At 58.6% G+C, this 16665-nt stretch overlaps 1 protein-coding gene across 3 annotated transcripts in view; it reads left to right on the top strand.

Moving 5' to 3' along the window:
• The first annotated feature begins 2781 nt into the window (after window positions 1–2781).
• Window positions 2782–16665, top strand: part of PLEKHG2 (pleckstrin homology and RhoGEF domain containing G2) — a 41172-nt gene continuing 27288 nt past the window's right edge. The window contains exons 1-2 of one of the 3 annotated variants that reach the window (XM_054009989.1): window positions 2782–2898; window positions 13311–13384. In XM_054009989.1, the coding sequence (XP_053865964.1) occupies window positions 13336–13384 (49 nt within the window). In that variant the 5' untranslated portion in view covers window positions 2782–2898; window positions 13311–13335. Of the gene's footprint in view, window positions 2899–9096; window positions 9114–13310; window positions 13385–16555; window positions 16618–16665 lie in introns of those variants that run through there. The other 2 variants (XM_054009990.1, XM_054009991.1) reach the window with 2 other exon arrangements.

Below are 16665 nucleotides of genomic sequence, written 5' to 3'. Positions count from 1 at the left end.
GAGACAAAATTTTTGAATTTTCATCGCACACACAAAAAAAAACCCCAAACTTTTTCATTTCAGATCAATATTTTCATTTCACTTTATGTTTTGAATGCTGGAAAGGAACGAACATTTCACTCGGATGGCCAATGAAAACGTTGATTCGGAATGACCCAAAAAGCCTCATTTGGGATTTTGTCGTCAACAAAAATTGAAATTTTTGGCCAAAAAATTCAACCAATTTTTTTTTTGGCTGAAATAAAATTGGATTTTTCAACCCACTCCAGGGACAATAATAAGCGAGTGAGGTTGTCTCTTTAGTTGTGTTTGAACCAGTGTGAAAGAAAGAGTTGTAGATGTTACTGCAGAGTCAATACAAATGTTTTGCTTCTAGTGGCAATTAACCCAAGTCTCCAGGGAGAAAATGATGCATCCTGTCTAACAACTATGCTGGGCAAAAATTTGATTGTTTTAATAATTTCAGTGGACAATATGGATGCTTATTTTTAAGCCTTTTTTCAATTTGTATCGATTTAAACTATCACCGTTGTGGGAATTCATGGGGGGGATCAGACAATTATTTAATTAGACACTGATATTCCAACAGCGAAAGCTTTATTGCCGCTAAAACACCAATTGTCGACATCAAAGTACACCATCCTTACATCCAACTCTCATTACTTCTCATCAGCGTTTTTTCTCACTTTGCCTGTGCGTAAATTTCAGTGATCATCCCATGGAAATATTTTTTCCTCCCTTTGAGTGTGCAAGGTGAAATTAATGGTTACTGACACTGATTGATCAAACTCTATCCCTTCCAAGCCTACCAACAAACTCTGTGTGGATGTGAACTGCTCCTGCTGTATCTCGATATGGGGGTGTGTGTGTGTGTGTGTGTGTGTGTGTGTGTGTGTGATCCTGCTGCCTCATTGTACCTATTCTCTGTGTGTGTTTGTTCCTACTGCCAGGCCTGTACTCATTCTGTGTGTGTGTGTGTGGTCCTGCTGCCTGGCCTGTACCCAACCCACTGTGTGTGTGTGTGTGTGTGTGTGAGATCCTGCTGCCTGGTGTATACCCACTCTGTGTGTGTGATCCTGCTGCCAGGCCTGTCTCATTCTGTGCAGAGGTGTGTGTGTGTGTGTGTGTGTGTGTGTGTGGTCCCACTGCCTGGCCTGTACCCAACCCACTGTGTGTGTGTGTGTGTGTGTGTGAGATCCTGCTGCCTGGTGTATACCCACTCTGTGTGTGTGATCCTGCTGCCAGGCCTGTCTCATTCTGTGCAGAGGTGTGTGTGTGTGTGTGTGTGGTCCTGCTGCCTGGCCTGTACCCAACCAGTGTGTGTGTGTGTGTGTGTGGTCCTGCTGCCTGGCCTGTACCCAACCCACTGTGTGTGTGTGTATGTGTGTGAGAGAGATATATCCCGCTACCTGGCCTATATCCACTCTGTGTGTGTGTGTGAGAAAGAGAGAGATCCCTCTGCCTGGCCTGTACCCAACCACTGTGTGTGTGTGTGTGTGTGTATGTGTGTGTGTGTGAGTGAGATCCCGCTGCCTGGCCTGGCTGTACCCATTCTGTGTGTGTGTGTGTGTGTGTGATCCCACTGCGGCGGTTGCATGGACTGTGTGTGCATGTGTAGTTAGAATCCCGTAAGAAAGGGGTTAAAACCCCAGCAGTGCATCTGCCTGTGAACAGGAAATTGTCCAACAGAAGTGAGTGTGAGAGAATTTTTGCTTGTCCGTTCCCCCTCCAGCCCAGCCTTCAACATTTCAACTGGGCATCCATCAGCACCCCCCCATTCCTCCCAGCTGGGATCTGGTGTCCCCCACTTCCCCCCCACCCCCCCATTCCTCCCAGCTGGGATCTGGTGTCCCCCACTTCCCCCCCACCCCCCAATTCCTCCCAGCTGGGATCTGGTGTCCCCCACTTCCCCCCCACCCCCCCATTCCTCCCAGCTGGGATCTGGTGTCCCCCACTTCCCCCCCATTCCTCCCAGCTGGGATCTGGTGTCCCCCACTTCCCCCCCACCCCCCCCATTCCTCCCAGCTGGGATCTGGTGTCCCCCACTTCCCCTCCAGCCCCCCAATTCCTCCCAGCTGGGATCTGGTGTCCCCCACTTCCCGCTTTTCTTTACCAACTGGATCCAAAGACGCCCTGGGGGACTTGCATTGGCTTGGGAAGAAGGGAAAGTGACCCGGGCGGTGTGTGTTGGAGGGGGAAGTTATTACACCCTGAACACACACACACACACACACACACAGAGATCTGTAGTTACACACACACACACAGAAGTCTGTAGCCACGCACAGCACACAGCTGTGGTTACACACACACACACACACACACACAGAGATTTGTTCACTGCACACACACAGATCTGTAGTTGTGCGTGTGCAGCTCACACACATGCACAGATTTGTAGTTGTGCAGGCGCAGCACACACGCTACACACACAGATTGGTTAGCTGCACACACAAACAGGTCTGTAGTTGTGTACACAACACACACATAAAGGTCTGTAGTTTTGCGGACGCAGCACACACACGCCAAACACACAGATTTGTTAGCTGCACGCACACCCACCCATCTGGAGTTGTGCGCGCGCAACACACACACTCACACCCACACCCCGCTGGAGTTGTGCAGGCGAAGAGCACACACACACTCACACACACACACACACACACCCCGCTGGAGTTGTGCGCGCGCAGCACTCACACCCCCCACCCCGCACACCCCCGGCCGGGGCCGCCCCTCGCTCGCACACCCTGGCGACCCGTCCGCATGGCCGTTCCCCCGGCGCCCAGCGGAGCTGATGGGCTGGACCGGCCGCCGGGCGCCCGCTGCGCTCTGAGCCCGGATCCGAACCCGCCCGGGCCCCGGGAGCGCCGCGCCCCGCGCCGCCGCACAGCCTGCGAGGTGAGTCCGGCTTGGGGGGGAGCGGGGGGAGCCCCCCGGCCGGGGCAGCGAGGGGCCTGTTGGAAAGAGTGTGTCACACACACACACACACACTCACACACACACACACGGGGCTCGGGAAAGTTTCTCGGCTCAGGGCTGCAGGAACAGGGCTGCCTTTGTGTGCCGGAGCTGCGGGAGTGGGGTACCCGAGCCCGGCTCCAGGGAGTCGATCCCTGGCTGGGGAGGGGGACCAGCGGTGGGAAATCGAGGGGGGTCCCTCAGTGGGGAGAGGGGATCTGCGCTGGGAAATCTAGGGGGGGTCCCTGAGTGGGGAGAGGGGATCAGCGCTGGGAAATCTAAGGGGGGTCCCTGAGTGGGGCGGGGGACCAGCGGTGGGAAATCGAGGCGGGTCCCTCAGTGGGGAGAGGGGATCTGCGCTGGGAAATCTAAGGGGGGTCCCTGAGTGGGGAGAGGGGATCTGCGCTGGGAAATCTAGGGGGGGGTCCCTGAGTGGGGAGAGGCGATCTGCGCTGGGAAATCTAAGGGGGGTCCCTGAGTGGGGAGAGGGGATCAGCGCTGGGAAATCTAAGGGGGGTCCCTGAGTGGGGAGAGGGGATCAGCGCTGGGAAATCTAAGGGGGGTCCCTGAGTGGGGAGAGGGGATCTGCGCTGGGAAATCTAAGGGGGGTCCCTGAGTGGGGAGAGGGGATCTGCGCTGGGAAATCTAGGGGGTCCCTGAGTGGGGAGAGGGGCTCTGCGCTGGGAAATCTAGGGGGGGTCCCTGAGTGGAGAGAGGGGATCTGCGCTGGGAAATCTAGGGGGGTCCCTGAGTGGGGAGGGGGGATCAGCTCTGGGAAATCTAGGGGGGTCCTTGCCGGAGGGCGAGTTGTACTGGGGGAGGGGGATTTCCTCTAAGAGATCTAGAGGGAATCTCTTGAGCGGGGGGCTGTGTACCGGAGTGGGAGATCTGCTCTAGGATATCTGGGGGGGGGCGTATCTGTGGCAGGGTGGTTCTGAATGCCGGGGAGGGGGGCGGGGGGGCTGTGTGGGTGTTGGAGGTAATTGGGGCTTGCGAGGGAGAGGGGCTAAATCCAGGAGGGGGGTCGCATAGGGTGTGTGTGGTCTCGGGGGCGGGGGTGAGAGGAGATTTTTGTTGCAGGGCAGTGTGTGTGGGGGGGATTCTGCGTAGGATGGAGGTTATAGGGGGTGGCTGGGAAGTGGACCCCCCCATGTGTGTTCTGCATTGTATTGTATCTGCCCATTGTGCAGTGCAGCTGGTCCGGTTTCACCGATGGTGCACCCGGGACAATGGGCACGGGGCGCCGGGGGGGCCCAGCCTGGAGAAGGGGGAGCAGTCTGGAGTGTGGCGGGGGGCAGAAAAGGGTAATGCCCCAGGGCCTTTCCTAATGGGCTAGAGGCATTTGGACAATGCTGCATAGGCTCCCCCTGTTCTGGGGTGACAAACCCTCAGCCACCCCTCATGTGACAGACCCACACCCCACTCAGAACTTCACAGGGACAGAACGCAGGCCCCGGCCATTTGAGCTCAAGGGGAATCTCCAGTGGCTGCTGGCCGTGTAGGGGGCTCTGACCCGCAGCAGAGCAGTTCCAGTTCCATCCATCAGGGGGCAGCACCCCACACACATCCCTAGCTCCTTCCACAGGACAGAACCTAGAGATGAGTCTCCCTCTGCGCGGGGGCCTCCCGGCGGGAGTGCAGTTGGTGTTCGGGCCCTGCTCCCGCCCCCCAACAGAGGGGGCAATTGGAGGCCCCCTGCGCTGGGGCTATTCTCTGCCCCCCCTGGGCTCATAGAGTGGTGAATTGTGAGCTGACATCAGGGACCAGGCAGTGAGGTGCCAAGAGGACTTAAAGCCACCCCCCCCCCCCGCTCCCTGTTTCCACTGCAGGGACAGAGGAACCGAGGCCCTGGGCCTTCCCTTGGGTTTGGCCTTGTCACACAGGAAGCAACACTCTGGACAGGAGTTGCGTCACCTGCCACTGTAATGCAGCCCCCTCTGGGATGCAGGCAAGCAGCTGGCAAGCAGTGGCACCACCAGAACGTCTTAGGACGGGAATGGGAGCAGACTCCTGTGTCCAGCGGAGTCCGTGCAAGCCAACAAAAGGCACGTTTCCCCAGAGGGGGATGTCTGGCCTGGCCGCCCTCACTTTTGGGAATGGAAGGATCCCTGTCACGGGATGGGTTTGGCCTGGTCCCTTCGCCCACGTAGCATAGGCTCCTGTTTGTGGCCGCAGAGGGGCTGGATTCGACCCCGGCTGGTGCCCTGCCTGGAGGGGGCCATGTATACAGGAGCCAACTCTTCATCCTGTGCGGTGCTCGAGGTCAGGCCACATGCTTCAGAGATCTTATGGCCAGAAGGGACCATCCAATCTGCCCCTTTCCAGGCCAGAGAACCCCGCCCAGTGAGTCCTGCGTCCAGCCCCTATCTGATAGTCGAACTAGAGCGGCGGTTTTTGGGAGACAGTCCCCCTCCCTGTTCAATTTCCATCAGCCCGAATGTGTCTCGCTTCTGCTCCCAGCTGTTTGATCCCGTTCTGCCGAATGAAATCGCCCCCGGGTATCAGAACTCGCAGTGGAGGTGCTCTCAGACCAGGCCCGCGTCCCTTGGATACGTTCGCCCAGTCTCCTTTAACCCCTGACCGGGAGGCGGGTTTTCCAGACTCTTCTTCGCACCCATCCCAGTTTTTTTGCATCGTCCTTTTTAAAACGTGGACTCCAAAACGGGATGCAGTAGTCCCGTCTTGGTCTCCCCGGTGCTCCATGTGAAATCTGCCGCTCCCCTCCGTAGTCCTTCAAATCTAGGACTTTAACTCCGGGCTGGGCCAGGGTGGCGATGCCAGTCCCAGCAGGGGGTGATAGAGAGAAAACGAGCTGGCATCGGCCGAGCCCGGCTGTTAACCGTTGGGTTTAGCGGTGCCAAGAGCTACCGTTCTTGGAAGGAAGCTATTTTTCGACAGAGTCCGGGAGCGGTGCCGGAAAAATCTGTCTCACCGCGTGTCTCCCCGTCTGTCTTGTTCCCTGGTATTGAAATCATTGAAGCAAGCAAACTGGGCAGCGTAAACCGAGAAAATCATTGGGACCAAGTTGTGGTGCCCAAGTGCGTATTGTGTGTGTGTGTGCGGGGGCAAGCATGGGGCACTGAGATGTTGGGAGATTGTTGGCAGACTCCTGGGTGTGAGGTGCTGGATGGGGTGGCCCCTGGTGTGGGGTGCTGGGTTGCGCTGGGGGGCTCTGGGCATGGGGACAGGTCGGTCTGTCCTGGATGCAGGGGGCTGGGTTGGGTGCCCCCTGGGCACGGGGCTGGGTTAGATGGCTCCGGCATGGGGCGCTGGTCCAGGTCAGGTGCCCATGGCTGGCACAGCACGGTTCCCCCCCACGGCCGCTGCTTTGGCTTCTAGCAGGGTGCACGCGTGCTGCTGGCCAGGCCCCCAGCGACCCTCCGTCCCAGAGGGGCTGGAGCAAAGCGGGTTCATCTGAGGTCAGGCTTGGCTGCCGGAGCAGGAAGGAAGGAAGGAAGGGAAGCTCCACTCTGCCCTCGCTTTGTCTGTCTCTATCCGCCCGGGCCAGCCAGCGCGGAGGAGGGTCTATTCACGAGCAGAGGTCGTTCGCATTGGTCCGTTCTGGGACAGGATCTCCCAGGGAAGAGATTCGGAGCCTGAAAGCCAGATCTGGCCCTCCCAGATCCCCCTTGGTGGGGGCAGCTTTGGGACACTTCAGATGACAATCTGGAGTCACACCGGTAGAGTTGACCCATGGCGGGGGTGGAGGAAGGCCGCTAGACTCGCAGCCGGAGGACTTGAACCTGGGGCCTTAGGCGCGCCAGATCTCCGCTGATAAAGCCAAAGGACTAACTCGCGGCTGGCGGCTCTAGTAGGTTGTTATCCTCCGGAAGAGCCAGCCAACATGCAGTTTGCCAGCATCTTCCAGGAGCAGAATCCGGTTCCTTCTGTCGGAGGATTCCAAAGTGCTTGCCGGTTAAACCCCGCCAACCCGGTTCTGACCTAGCTCCTGCTGACGGCAGCCAAAACCCCGGCCCCTGCGTGACGTCAAGGGATTTTTGCCTTTGTGTGCATGGCTGCTGGAAAGCAGCCACCTCTGGGGTGGAGCGCGTTGACTGTTGTGCGGCAGCTGCTGTGTGGCGCAATGAATAGGAATGAGGGCGAATGTACCAGGCTGGGAGGCAGGGTGGTACCGACCCAACCGGGTCTGCGCTTCGCGTCGGTCCCTGGGCTGCCCTGGTGGAGAGGTCTAGTGGTAAGAGCGCAGGACTGAGAGTCAGGAGTCCCGAGTTCTGTCTCCGAGGGGAGTGGGGTCTAGTGGCTAGAGCAGGAGATGGGCCGTCAGGAGGTCTCAGGTCACTCCCAAGCTGTGGGAAGGGATGATGCCTGGTGGTTAGAGCACAGGGCTGCATGTCAGCAGAGCTGACTTCCCTTCCCGTGTCTCCCAGGGGCGTACGGTCTAGTGGTGAGAGCAAGGGTGAGCCTGGGTGTCAGGACACCTGGGTTCTTTGCACAGCTCTGTGAGGAGAGTGGGATCTAGTGGCTGGAATTGGGAACTTGTGTGTGTCTGTGTGTGTGTGAGAGAGAGAGACAGACAACCCTGGTCTGATGGAAGCCCTTTGAGACGATCATGGGATGCAAACCTCTGGGAGTGAAAGTTTTTCCCTTTTTCCCCTGCCCTCTCGGTTCCGGGCATGTCTGCGCATTGCATGTGTTTGGTAATTTTGGGCGCCCTGCCCAGTTTGTGTTTGATCCCACGCCCCAGCGTTCGCCGTCCCAGCACCCTTTGCGTCCGGAGCGGGGCACGCTCTGGAAGCGTCGCTAAATGACAGCTGGAACTTTTCTCCCTCACCTGCCGGTTACATGGGGCTGCCAGAAAGTGACGAGGTGTGTGGATGTGGCGTACGTTATGGTCGCGCGTAGACGCTCTGAGCAAGACTGCGCGGTGCTAGGCGCTGTACAGACACGAGGCAGGGCATGCTGGGGATCACAGCGCCACTCCCGCAGCCTGGCTCAGCTGTGGGCAGAGAAGGAGCAGGCATGGATATCCTCCACCTCCCTCCCAGTCCTGGGCTCTCACATGTTTCCTGGAACCAGCTTCCTGGTGGGCAGGCCCTCACTGGATGAATCACCGCTCCGTGCCTCAGTTTCCCCGACAGTAAAATGGGGATAATACTATAAGACCCAACACAGCTGAGGGACTGGGAGGATTGAGTTCTAATTAGCTTGAGTGGATCAACCAGAGGGTGGGACCCAGGAGACCTGAGGTGTTTTGATGCAGCCACTGGCCTCTTTCTTTTCCCGCCCGTCCTTTGTCTCGGTTATTTAGCCTGGGCCCCGATCTCGCTCGAGTCGTGATACAGACACAATCAGCCCACTGCCGGCTGGGCGAATCTCTAGGGCTTCCTTTGTCTGCTTAGGCGGGGTAGCTCTCCACTGTCTGTGCAGCCCTGGGTGCCATGGGGCCCTCTGGGTGCTAAGATCCTACCTGGAATAAGAACCCCATAGGCACGGCTGGGTCTTTGGGTGCTTTCCAGCTTGGGTGCTGACTCTGAAAGGGATAATTGTGAACCCGGAAATCCCCTGCCTGATTCCAGCTCGGGCCACGCCCATGAACCAAGGCTCCTAGCTGCTTTCTGCAGCATGGACGCACCTCCACACTCAGGTTAGCTTGTGGCAGGCTGGGGTGGGGGAGGTCACAGGCCGGTTAGATAGAGGATGGGGGCTGTGATGGTGGCAGGAGTGGGGAAGATGGTGGCAGGAGTGGAACTGGGAGGTAGGACACCTGGGTTCTAGGCCCGTCTCCCAGGAGGAGAGGAGGATCTAGTGGATAGAGCAGGGGCTGGCCTGGGGGTCAGGACTCCTGGGTTCTTATCCTGACTCTGGGAGGGGAGTGGGATCTAGTGGTTGGAGCAGGACTGGCTATCAGGTCTGATCTGCTTTTAGAGTGGGCTGGACCCCCCGAGATTTCTGTTCTGTGGGAAATTGCGACATTTTGGGGGTAAAAACTTCGCTCGGCATTAGAACGAAATTCCCGGGAAACATGAATTCTGAGGACGTTCAGTTCAGGGCCACGGAGACATTTCATGTTGAATAATGTTGGGGTTCTTTTTACTTCCCTTCTGGTTTTTGTAATCCTTAGGGTCACGCTCAGTCCATGTTTCCAAGGATTTCTCGGAAGACATGACGGCTAGAAACTCAAGCAAGCTAGATTTGTAAGAAATCCCATGACTCCAGAAGCTAGGGCCTTACGGGAAGTACCAAATATCTTCACCCGCCACCCCCTCTCCTTTTTATGCATGGGATCCTTCCGCTTGGGGTTTCTTTGTTTGGAATGACAGGGAGGACGGGTTTTGCTTCGTCTTGGTCGCTGTCATTGACGGTGGAGCTGTGACAATGTGCCAGGTGCTGTACAAGATCCAGAGAGATGCAGTTTTAGCTTCAGGGGCGCGGCCAGAGTGCACTGTGGCTCTGGCTATTCTTTGTCCCCCCCTCCCCAACCCATAGGGGGCAGCTCCTAGGAGCCTGGAGCAAGGATGGCGGGATACCTTTGGGCCCCCTTTGCATTCCCTGTATTTTGAGCCCTGCCTGGTCCACTCGGTGCAGCCTCAGGGCTGCTCTAACGCATGCTGCGCCCCTTCTGGGCCCTGGAGAGCAGAGAATAGACACAGCGCAGGGCGCTCCGGCTGCGGCCCCGATCCACCCCTACTTCTGGGGCTGTAAGCAGGGCCCTTACACCAGCCCCCGGCAGACTGGGGAGGCCCCCTGTGGGTGGGAGATTCTCAGGGCAGCTGTTCCCACCCCGGAGCCTCCCGGGGGACCTGAGCGTGACTGAGAAGCAGGCCCCAGGAGTCCGTGAAAACCAAAGACCCAAGAACCGATTCCCAACAGAGCCCAGGTTTGCCCTCAGCCGCCCTGGCAGAAATCGACTGGATTCCCCCTCCAAAGCCTGCCGCCGGGCCACGTTCTTTCTGCCGCGGAGGGTGTCCCGTTTGACCTTATTAGGGGATATTTTCCCTCACTCTCTTTCTGTTTGAAGCCTGGGGATTTGGGTGGGGGAATCTGGAAAGCGGCATTAGCTCAGGAATGCGACTGGCACCCAATCCGAGGGAATTGCTGGGAGTGAGTGTAAACCCACCCTGGTTTCTGTGCATGGAGCAGGCGTCCCCTCCACCGCCGCCCTGCTGGCGGGCAACCGGGCCTCATGCCCGCCCCCGGGGTCGTCGAACCCCCTCACAGCTTCTGTTGCTGTTTGTCGTGTGGTACCGCCCTGGTTGGGAGTCGTGGGTTGCGCTAGGCGCAGCGTGGCCTAGTGGATCGAGCGCTAGACTGGGACACAGGAAACCTGGGTTGTGTCCTCCGCTGGGTGGTCGTGGGAAAGTCCCTGGCCCCTCTGTGCCTCAGTTTACCCAAATGCGGCTAATGATACTGACTTCCTTGATATAGTTCTTTGAGATGTGACTGCTAACAGGAGTTAGACCAGGGAGGAGAACTCCGAACTCTCCGGGGAGGGAAGCTCTGGAACAGGCGGCCCAGGGACCTTGCGGGATCCCCGTCACTGGGAGCTTTTAAGAACAGGCTGGACGAACCCCGGTCAGGGCCGGGCTAGGTTAACTCAGTCCGGCCTCAGCGCAGGGGGTTGAACACGATCACCTCTCGGGGTCCCTTCCAGCCCGAAGTTTCTATGATGAAAAGCGCTAGGGATTGCTGTTGCCCTCCTCACAACCGCCGCGGGAGACAGGGAAGGATCCTCCTGCTCATTGTATAGGTGGGGAAACTGAGGCAGAGGGGACTCCACGTCAGGTTGGTTTTCTGGTTACCGCACCGGGCTGGGCTTGAAGAGATCCGGGTTGGATTCCTGGCGCTGCCACAGACTCACTATGGAATCTAGGGCCCTTCGTGTCTCTTTGGGCCTCAGTTTCCCCATGGGGTGGATGATCCTTCCTTTGTCTATAGGGCGTATCTACATGGGGACGTTACTCCGGATTAAGGTAGGGTGTGAACCATGCACCAAGCGAAGTGCCTTTTTCCGAATCAGCTTATTCCACTTCCGAAGTGGATCGGACTGGAAGTTCTTTGGGTCGGGGGTGGCTCTGGGTCTGTGCAGCACCCGGCGCGGTGGGGCCCCAATCTTAGCTGGGACCTCTGGGTGCTATCGTAATAGACCTAATAGTTGCTCCACCTGTAACCCCAGACCCGACCCTGTGCAGCACCCGGCATGATGGGGCCTGGACCTTATCAGGGGCTGCTAGGTCCTACCAAAATATACCAAATAATAAAAAATACTACACAGGGCGTTTGTAGCAGAGCTGGAGACTGACAGCCCCATGCCCTAACCTCAAGGCCAGCCTGTGTCTGCTGGCGGGGGTGGGAAGCTACTTGTATTTGGGTTTATTTCGGGGGGAGGCTGTCTTGTCCCGTCAACCCCCCCCCCCAATCTTTTTCCGTTGGATCCTTCCGTCTAGAACGTGAAGGGGGATGGTCGTTGTTACGTCTCCATCCCCGTTATCGATGAGCTGCGATTGCCCTCAACGTGCACCTGACACCTGCTGCTGGCCGGTAATGACTGTAATCGAATCTCATGCTTCAGGGCTTCACCCGGCCACCTTGCGGGGGTCAGGAAGGATTTTGGCTCCCCACCCCGACTCACAATTGGTCAGATGGTTTCTGGGGTTTGGTTGCAGCGTGGGGCGTGGGTCACCGGCTCGGCTCATCGGGGTGTATCTTCCCTAATCAGTTCCCAGCCATCGCGGGTGTCGGGGGCACCTGTTGCTCCTGGCAGCGGCCGGTGGCGCACAGCTGTTGAAACTCCGGAGGGTTGAAGTGGTTTGGTCCGGCTGAAGTCACTGGGCTCAAAATAGGCTACATTGTGTTCCCAGCCTGTGTTGATTGTGCCCCGGTCCATGGAGATGAATAGGGGGAAACAGTGAGCTGTGCAGGAATTAAAGCCGTAGGCCCGCCTGGTGGGCAGCGGGCATGAGCGGTGCCAACTTTCGCCTGTTTCTTGCAGCTCCAGGAAAGAGGGAAGGACGCGGGGGGGGTGGTAGGGCGGAAGGGCTGCCTGATATGATTGTGATGCACTCCTCCGCGCGGCGGCTGGCAGCCGAGCAATCCTGACCTTGCTCCAACCCCGCCAGGCAGAGCTGAACGGGGACCAGACCCGGGTGGTTGGCATGGCGCCAATGAGCTCCCAGAGTCTGCCCCGGGGAAGCTGGGGTGGTGCAAGACGCTGTTCGCACCAGTTTGCACGAGGGGGAGTTGGCGTCCACCCCACACTGCACAGTTTGCACGAGGAAGGATTGCCCCAGCATGTTGTAGCAGAATTTGCACGGTGTGGGTTGTGCCGACACCGTGCTGTTTGCACGAGAGGAGGTTGCACCAACAGGGTGCAGTGCATTTTGCACAAGAAGGGTTGCCCCAGCAGCACCAGCACAGTGCAATTTGCACGAGGGGGACTTGCACCAACCCTGTGCAATGCAGTTTGCACGAGGGGGAGTTGCACGAGGACCATGCAATGCAGCTTGCATGGTGTGAGTTGCACCAACACTGCACGGTTTGCACAAGGGGTTAATGATGCTTCCACATGGAGGCAAAGGGAAGTGCTATTATCCTCCTTGTTCTCAGCCTAGACCGCTTCCTCCGCTAAACTAGCTTCCCTGCTGGCAGTGACAGTTAGTGGCTGAGCGCCAGGCATGAGGGACCCAGATGTGCCGCAGGCAGAGGGGCCCGATTCCCTGTCGCTCTGCACCTGGAGCAACATCTGCAGCAGAGCAAAAGGCTGCCCAGATCAGCCAGGCTGCATTTGCACCGGTGCGGGGAAAGGGCGACACGAGGATCAGCCCCGCTCCAGGCATGTGCCCGTCCCAGTCTGCAGCAGAAAGGTCCCTCCGCGTTCGTGAGTCGTGGATTCACCTTGGGTTCTTCCCCTGCTTGCATCGGCCGAGGCTTGGTCCTGTTGGCGGAGCCTGGGGGACAGTTGCCCTGGGGCCATAAAGTCGTCTGCTCCTTGGTGCATCTTGCACTGAGTGGCTCATGCTTCCGTTGTGCCCACGGGGTTGTTTTTCCCCACGCGGTGCCGAGGTGCAGCCCGCTCTGGGGTGAGGCGCGGCAGCTGTTCATACAGGGCTTGCTCACGTGATGCTGAAATGCAGCCACTTCTGGGGTGAGGCACGGAAGCTGTTTAACAACCATCGTGCAGAGAGCATCTTTTAGGCGTGAGAGGGAAGACTAATCCGGTATCCAGCTGAAATTTGGTAAACGACCCAGGCCTCTCCACCCCCCCCCGGAAGATCATCCAATCCAATCCAAACCTGAATGGTTCGACTCGAGTGTGGACTGTGGGTTGGAGCGAGGCGGTTGTGAGACTCCTGGTTCGTGACTTGTGACTCGGCGTTGTCTCCCTCTCTGCGCAGGACGTCCGTCGCAGACCACAGCACCATGCCTGAGGGAGCCCGTCGAGGCAGCAAGAAGAAAGCAGGCAGTCAAGGTTGGTGCCCGGGGCCCCCATGCGGTGTGACCCCCTGTGGGGCTGGATGCAGAGCTCCCGGGCTGATGAGACGATCTGCCCTGCACGCAGATGGGGTGGGTTACTGCACAGAGCAGAGACGGGGAGGCAGGACTCCTGGGTCCTATTCTCCGGTGTGGGAGGGGAGTGAGGTCTAGTAGCTAGAGTGGGCAGATTGGGAGTTTGGACTGCTGGGTTCTTTTCCCAGATGGGGGACGGGGGGGGGGGGGTCTAATGGGTTAGAGTGGGGGTGGGGGGGGGGGCTGGGAGCCAGGACTCCTGGGTTTTATTCCCAGCTTTGCCACCGATTCGCTGGCTGACCTTGGGGAAATCTCTCCCCCCCCCCCGTGCCTCAGTTTCCCCATCTCTCAGATGGGGGCACAGTGATTGTGATTTGCTTCACGGGCTCCTTGTCTCTCTTCTTCCCACGTTCTTTCTCATTCCCTCTTCCCTGCAGCCCCTGAACGATCTCCCCATCCCTAACCCACCAGCCACCCCCCGCCTCCTTCAAACCCGCCCCACACCCCACCCCTCCCCCAAACTGCTGCCCGGACGACGAGCGTCTCCCAGCTGTGCCTGCAGATCCCCATGCTCAGAGCCGAATGACCCAGAGGCTGCTCTAAATGGCACTAGAAGCCAGGCAGGACCCAGAACACGCAGAGCAAAGGGAGTCCAAGCGACCTCCCCACAACCCCAGGCCCAGAGCTCAGCGGGGCGGGGAGCTGACTCTCAGGCCAGAAGGAGGAGGCGGAGGAGGAGGCGATGGGGGGGGGCAGGGGGGTCAGAGCTGGAGTCATGGGGCCGGACATCTCAGCCTGGGCATGTGCCAGTCCCACCCCCCTCCCTTCCAGCCAGTGGGGGGCCAGGGTTTGAATAATAAACCTCCAGGCTTCACGCGGCCGGTTGGCTCGAGGAGGCCCCCAATGGGGAGACCAAAGCAAACAGGTCGTCCGAGGGCTTCCGCATTCCTGGCAGTCTTGGCACGAGGAGCCTGGCGCGTGGAGGGGTGGATGGGCCCTTTAAGGGATCGAATTTAACCCTTCCCCGGCCGTTGAAACTGACAAGAGACAAGCAGGGACCCCCCACCCAGCGGGTCTGCATTGAAGAGCCATTGTCTGCACTGAAGCTGCCCCCCATTTGAAAGCATTAGGGTGGGGCTTTTAAAGGGGAAACTGAGGCACGCTGCCAGGGCGCATGGAGACAGCCAGGCAGTGCCGGTGTCCCACCCCTGCTTGCGAGCTGTTCATGTTCCACTTCCTCCCGCCGAAGCGTCGGGTGCAGTCGGTTCCTCTCTCTGGCTCTGTGGCTGCTGATCGTTTTGACTCACTCGCTGCCTGGAACCGAAAGGGCCAGAGAGATGTGACTTGCCGGGAGGGGCCAGATCCCCGGCTGGTATCAATGGGCGTCGCTCCATTGGAGTCCATGGGGCCGGCAGACCCCGACCCCAGGCCTCCTGCTGCCGGAGTCCTGCTCCTGCTGGCCTCTCCTGGAGCACGGGCAACGGGGGAGGGCGAAGGGTCCCGATATTTGTGCCACCGTAGATGGGAGGCAGTGTGGCCTAGTGGATAGGGCGCTGGACTGGTGTTCAGGAGACCCAGGCTCCATTCCCGGCTCTGCCGCTGGGGGCCTGTGAGCAAGTCCCTTCGCCTTTCCGTGCCTCAGTTTCCCCCTCAGTAAAACGAGCGCTCTGAGATCAGCCAATGATGAGAGCTGGGAGGTATTGTTATACTGCTGTCTGTGTGACACTCCCCACGGCTGTTCAGATCCACTGTGTGTGTGTGTAACATTCTCCATTGTTCTCCGTGCATGGGGTGTGAGGGGGTACCTGTGGGGTGTCCGTGCATGCAGAGACGTGTGCACAGTGCTGGGTTGGGACTAGTGTGCGCGTGCATGGAGGGGTGGGGGCGCGGGCACGGAGTGGCCTTGAATTGTGTGTGTGTGGGGGGGAGTGCACCGTGTGTGTGTGTGGCTGGGGCAGCCGTGTACGCGTATAGGGAGATGTGTGCGTAAAGGGGTTTGTGCGTCTGTGTGTTTGAACAGCGGTGCGCTTGTGTAATATGTGTGTGGTGGTGTGCGCATGCACGAGGGGCGAGCGTGAGTGCCGGGTGAGTGCATGGGAAAAGTTCATTTGTGCACAAATGCATGGGTGTGTGTGTCTGGGTGTGCGCGTTGGGTATGCATAGAGGGCTGGATGTGTACAGCGGGGTGTGCGCGTGTGCACAGGGTGTGTGTGTATGCATATAGGGGGGTGTGGGTGTGCATAGAGAGTTGTGTGCCTTGAGGTGTGTGCGTGCACAGAGGTATGTGCTTAGTGGTGTGTGTGTGCGCACGCACAGAGGTGTGTGTGTGCGCACGCACAGAGGTGTGTGTGTGCGCACGCACAGAGGTGTGTGTGTGCGCACGCACAGAGGTGTGTGTGCGCACGCACAGAGATGTGTGTGCGCACAAAGGTATGTGCTTAGTGGGGGTGTGTGGCGTGTGTGTGTGCGCGCACAGGGGTATGTGCTTAGTGGGGTGTGTGTGTGTGCGCACAGAGGTGTGTGTGTGAGCGCACAGGGGTTTGTGCTTAGTGGTGTGTGTGTGCACAGAGGTGTGTGTGTGCGCACAGGGGTTTGTGCTTAGTGGGGTGTGTGTGTGTGTGTGCACAGAGGTGTGTGTGTGAGCGCACAGGGGTTTGTGCTTAGTGGTGTGTGTGTGTGTATGTGTGTGTGTGTGCACACAGAGGTGTGTGTGTGCGCGCACAGGGGTTTGTACTTAGTGGGGTGTGTGTGTGTGTGTGTGTGCACAGAGGTGTGTGTGTGCGCGCGCACAGGGGTTTGTGCTTAGTGGGGTGTGTGTGTGTGCGCGCGCATAGGGGGATCTCTGTATATAATAACTAAATACAGATGGCAGACGTGGGCTCATGGCCCAGGACCAGAACCCAGCACCGAGCTGCCCAGGGACGATCTGAATCCAGGGCCCATCTCTAATGTATATTTTTGTGCAAACCTTTCCCCGAGCGGCAGAGCTCAGTGTGTGCTGGGTGTGTATGTGTGCAAAGCCTCTCCTCCCACAATGCAACGCAAACCACAGCCTCGAAGGTGCAAGGCGGGCGAGGAAGCTCTCGGAGACCGGAGCCGGGGCGGGGGTGGGGAGCGTGAAGTGCAGCTGGGGACGGGTCCCCCTGGCGTCGCCACGTCAGATGGGGGCACAACCCCGCGGAGCCAGGATCGGAGGTGACGATGCGGGTGGGGGGCGGCGGGAGGAAGCGGCTTGAGCTCAGT

The sequence above is a fragment of the Malaclemys terrapin genome, chromosome 20, assembly GCF_027887155.1.
Source record: "Malaclemys terrapin pileata isolate rMalTer1 chromosome 20, rMalTer1.hap1, whole genome shotgun sequence".
Lineage (NCBI taxonomy): Eukaryota > Metazoa > Chordata > Testudines > Emydidae > Malaclemys > Malaclemys terrapin.
Note: the sequence above shows the minus strand (reverse complement) of the source record. Positions and strands in the feature narration are given on the sequence as shown.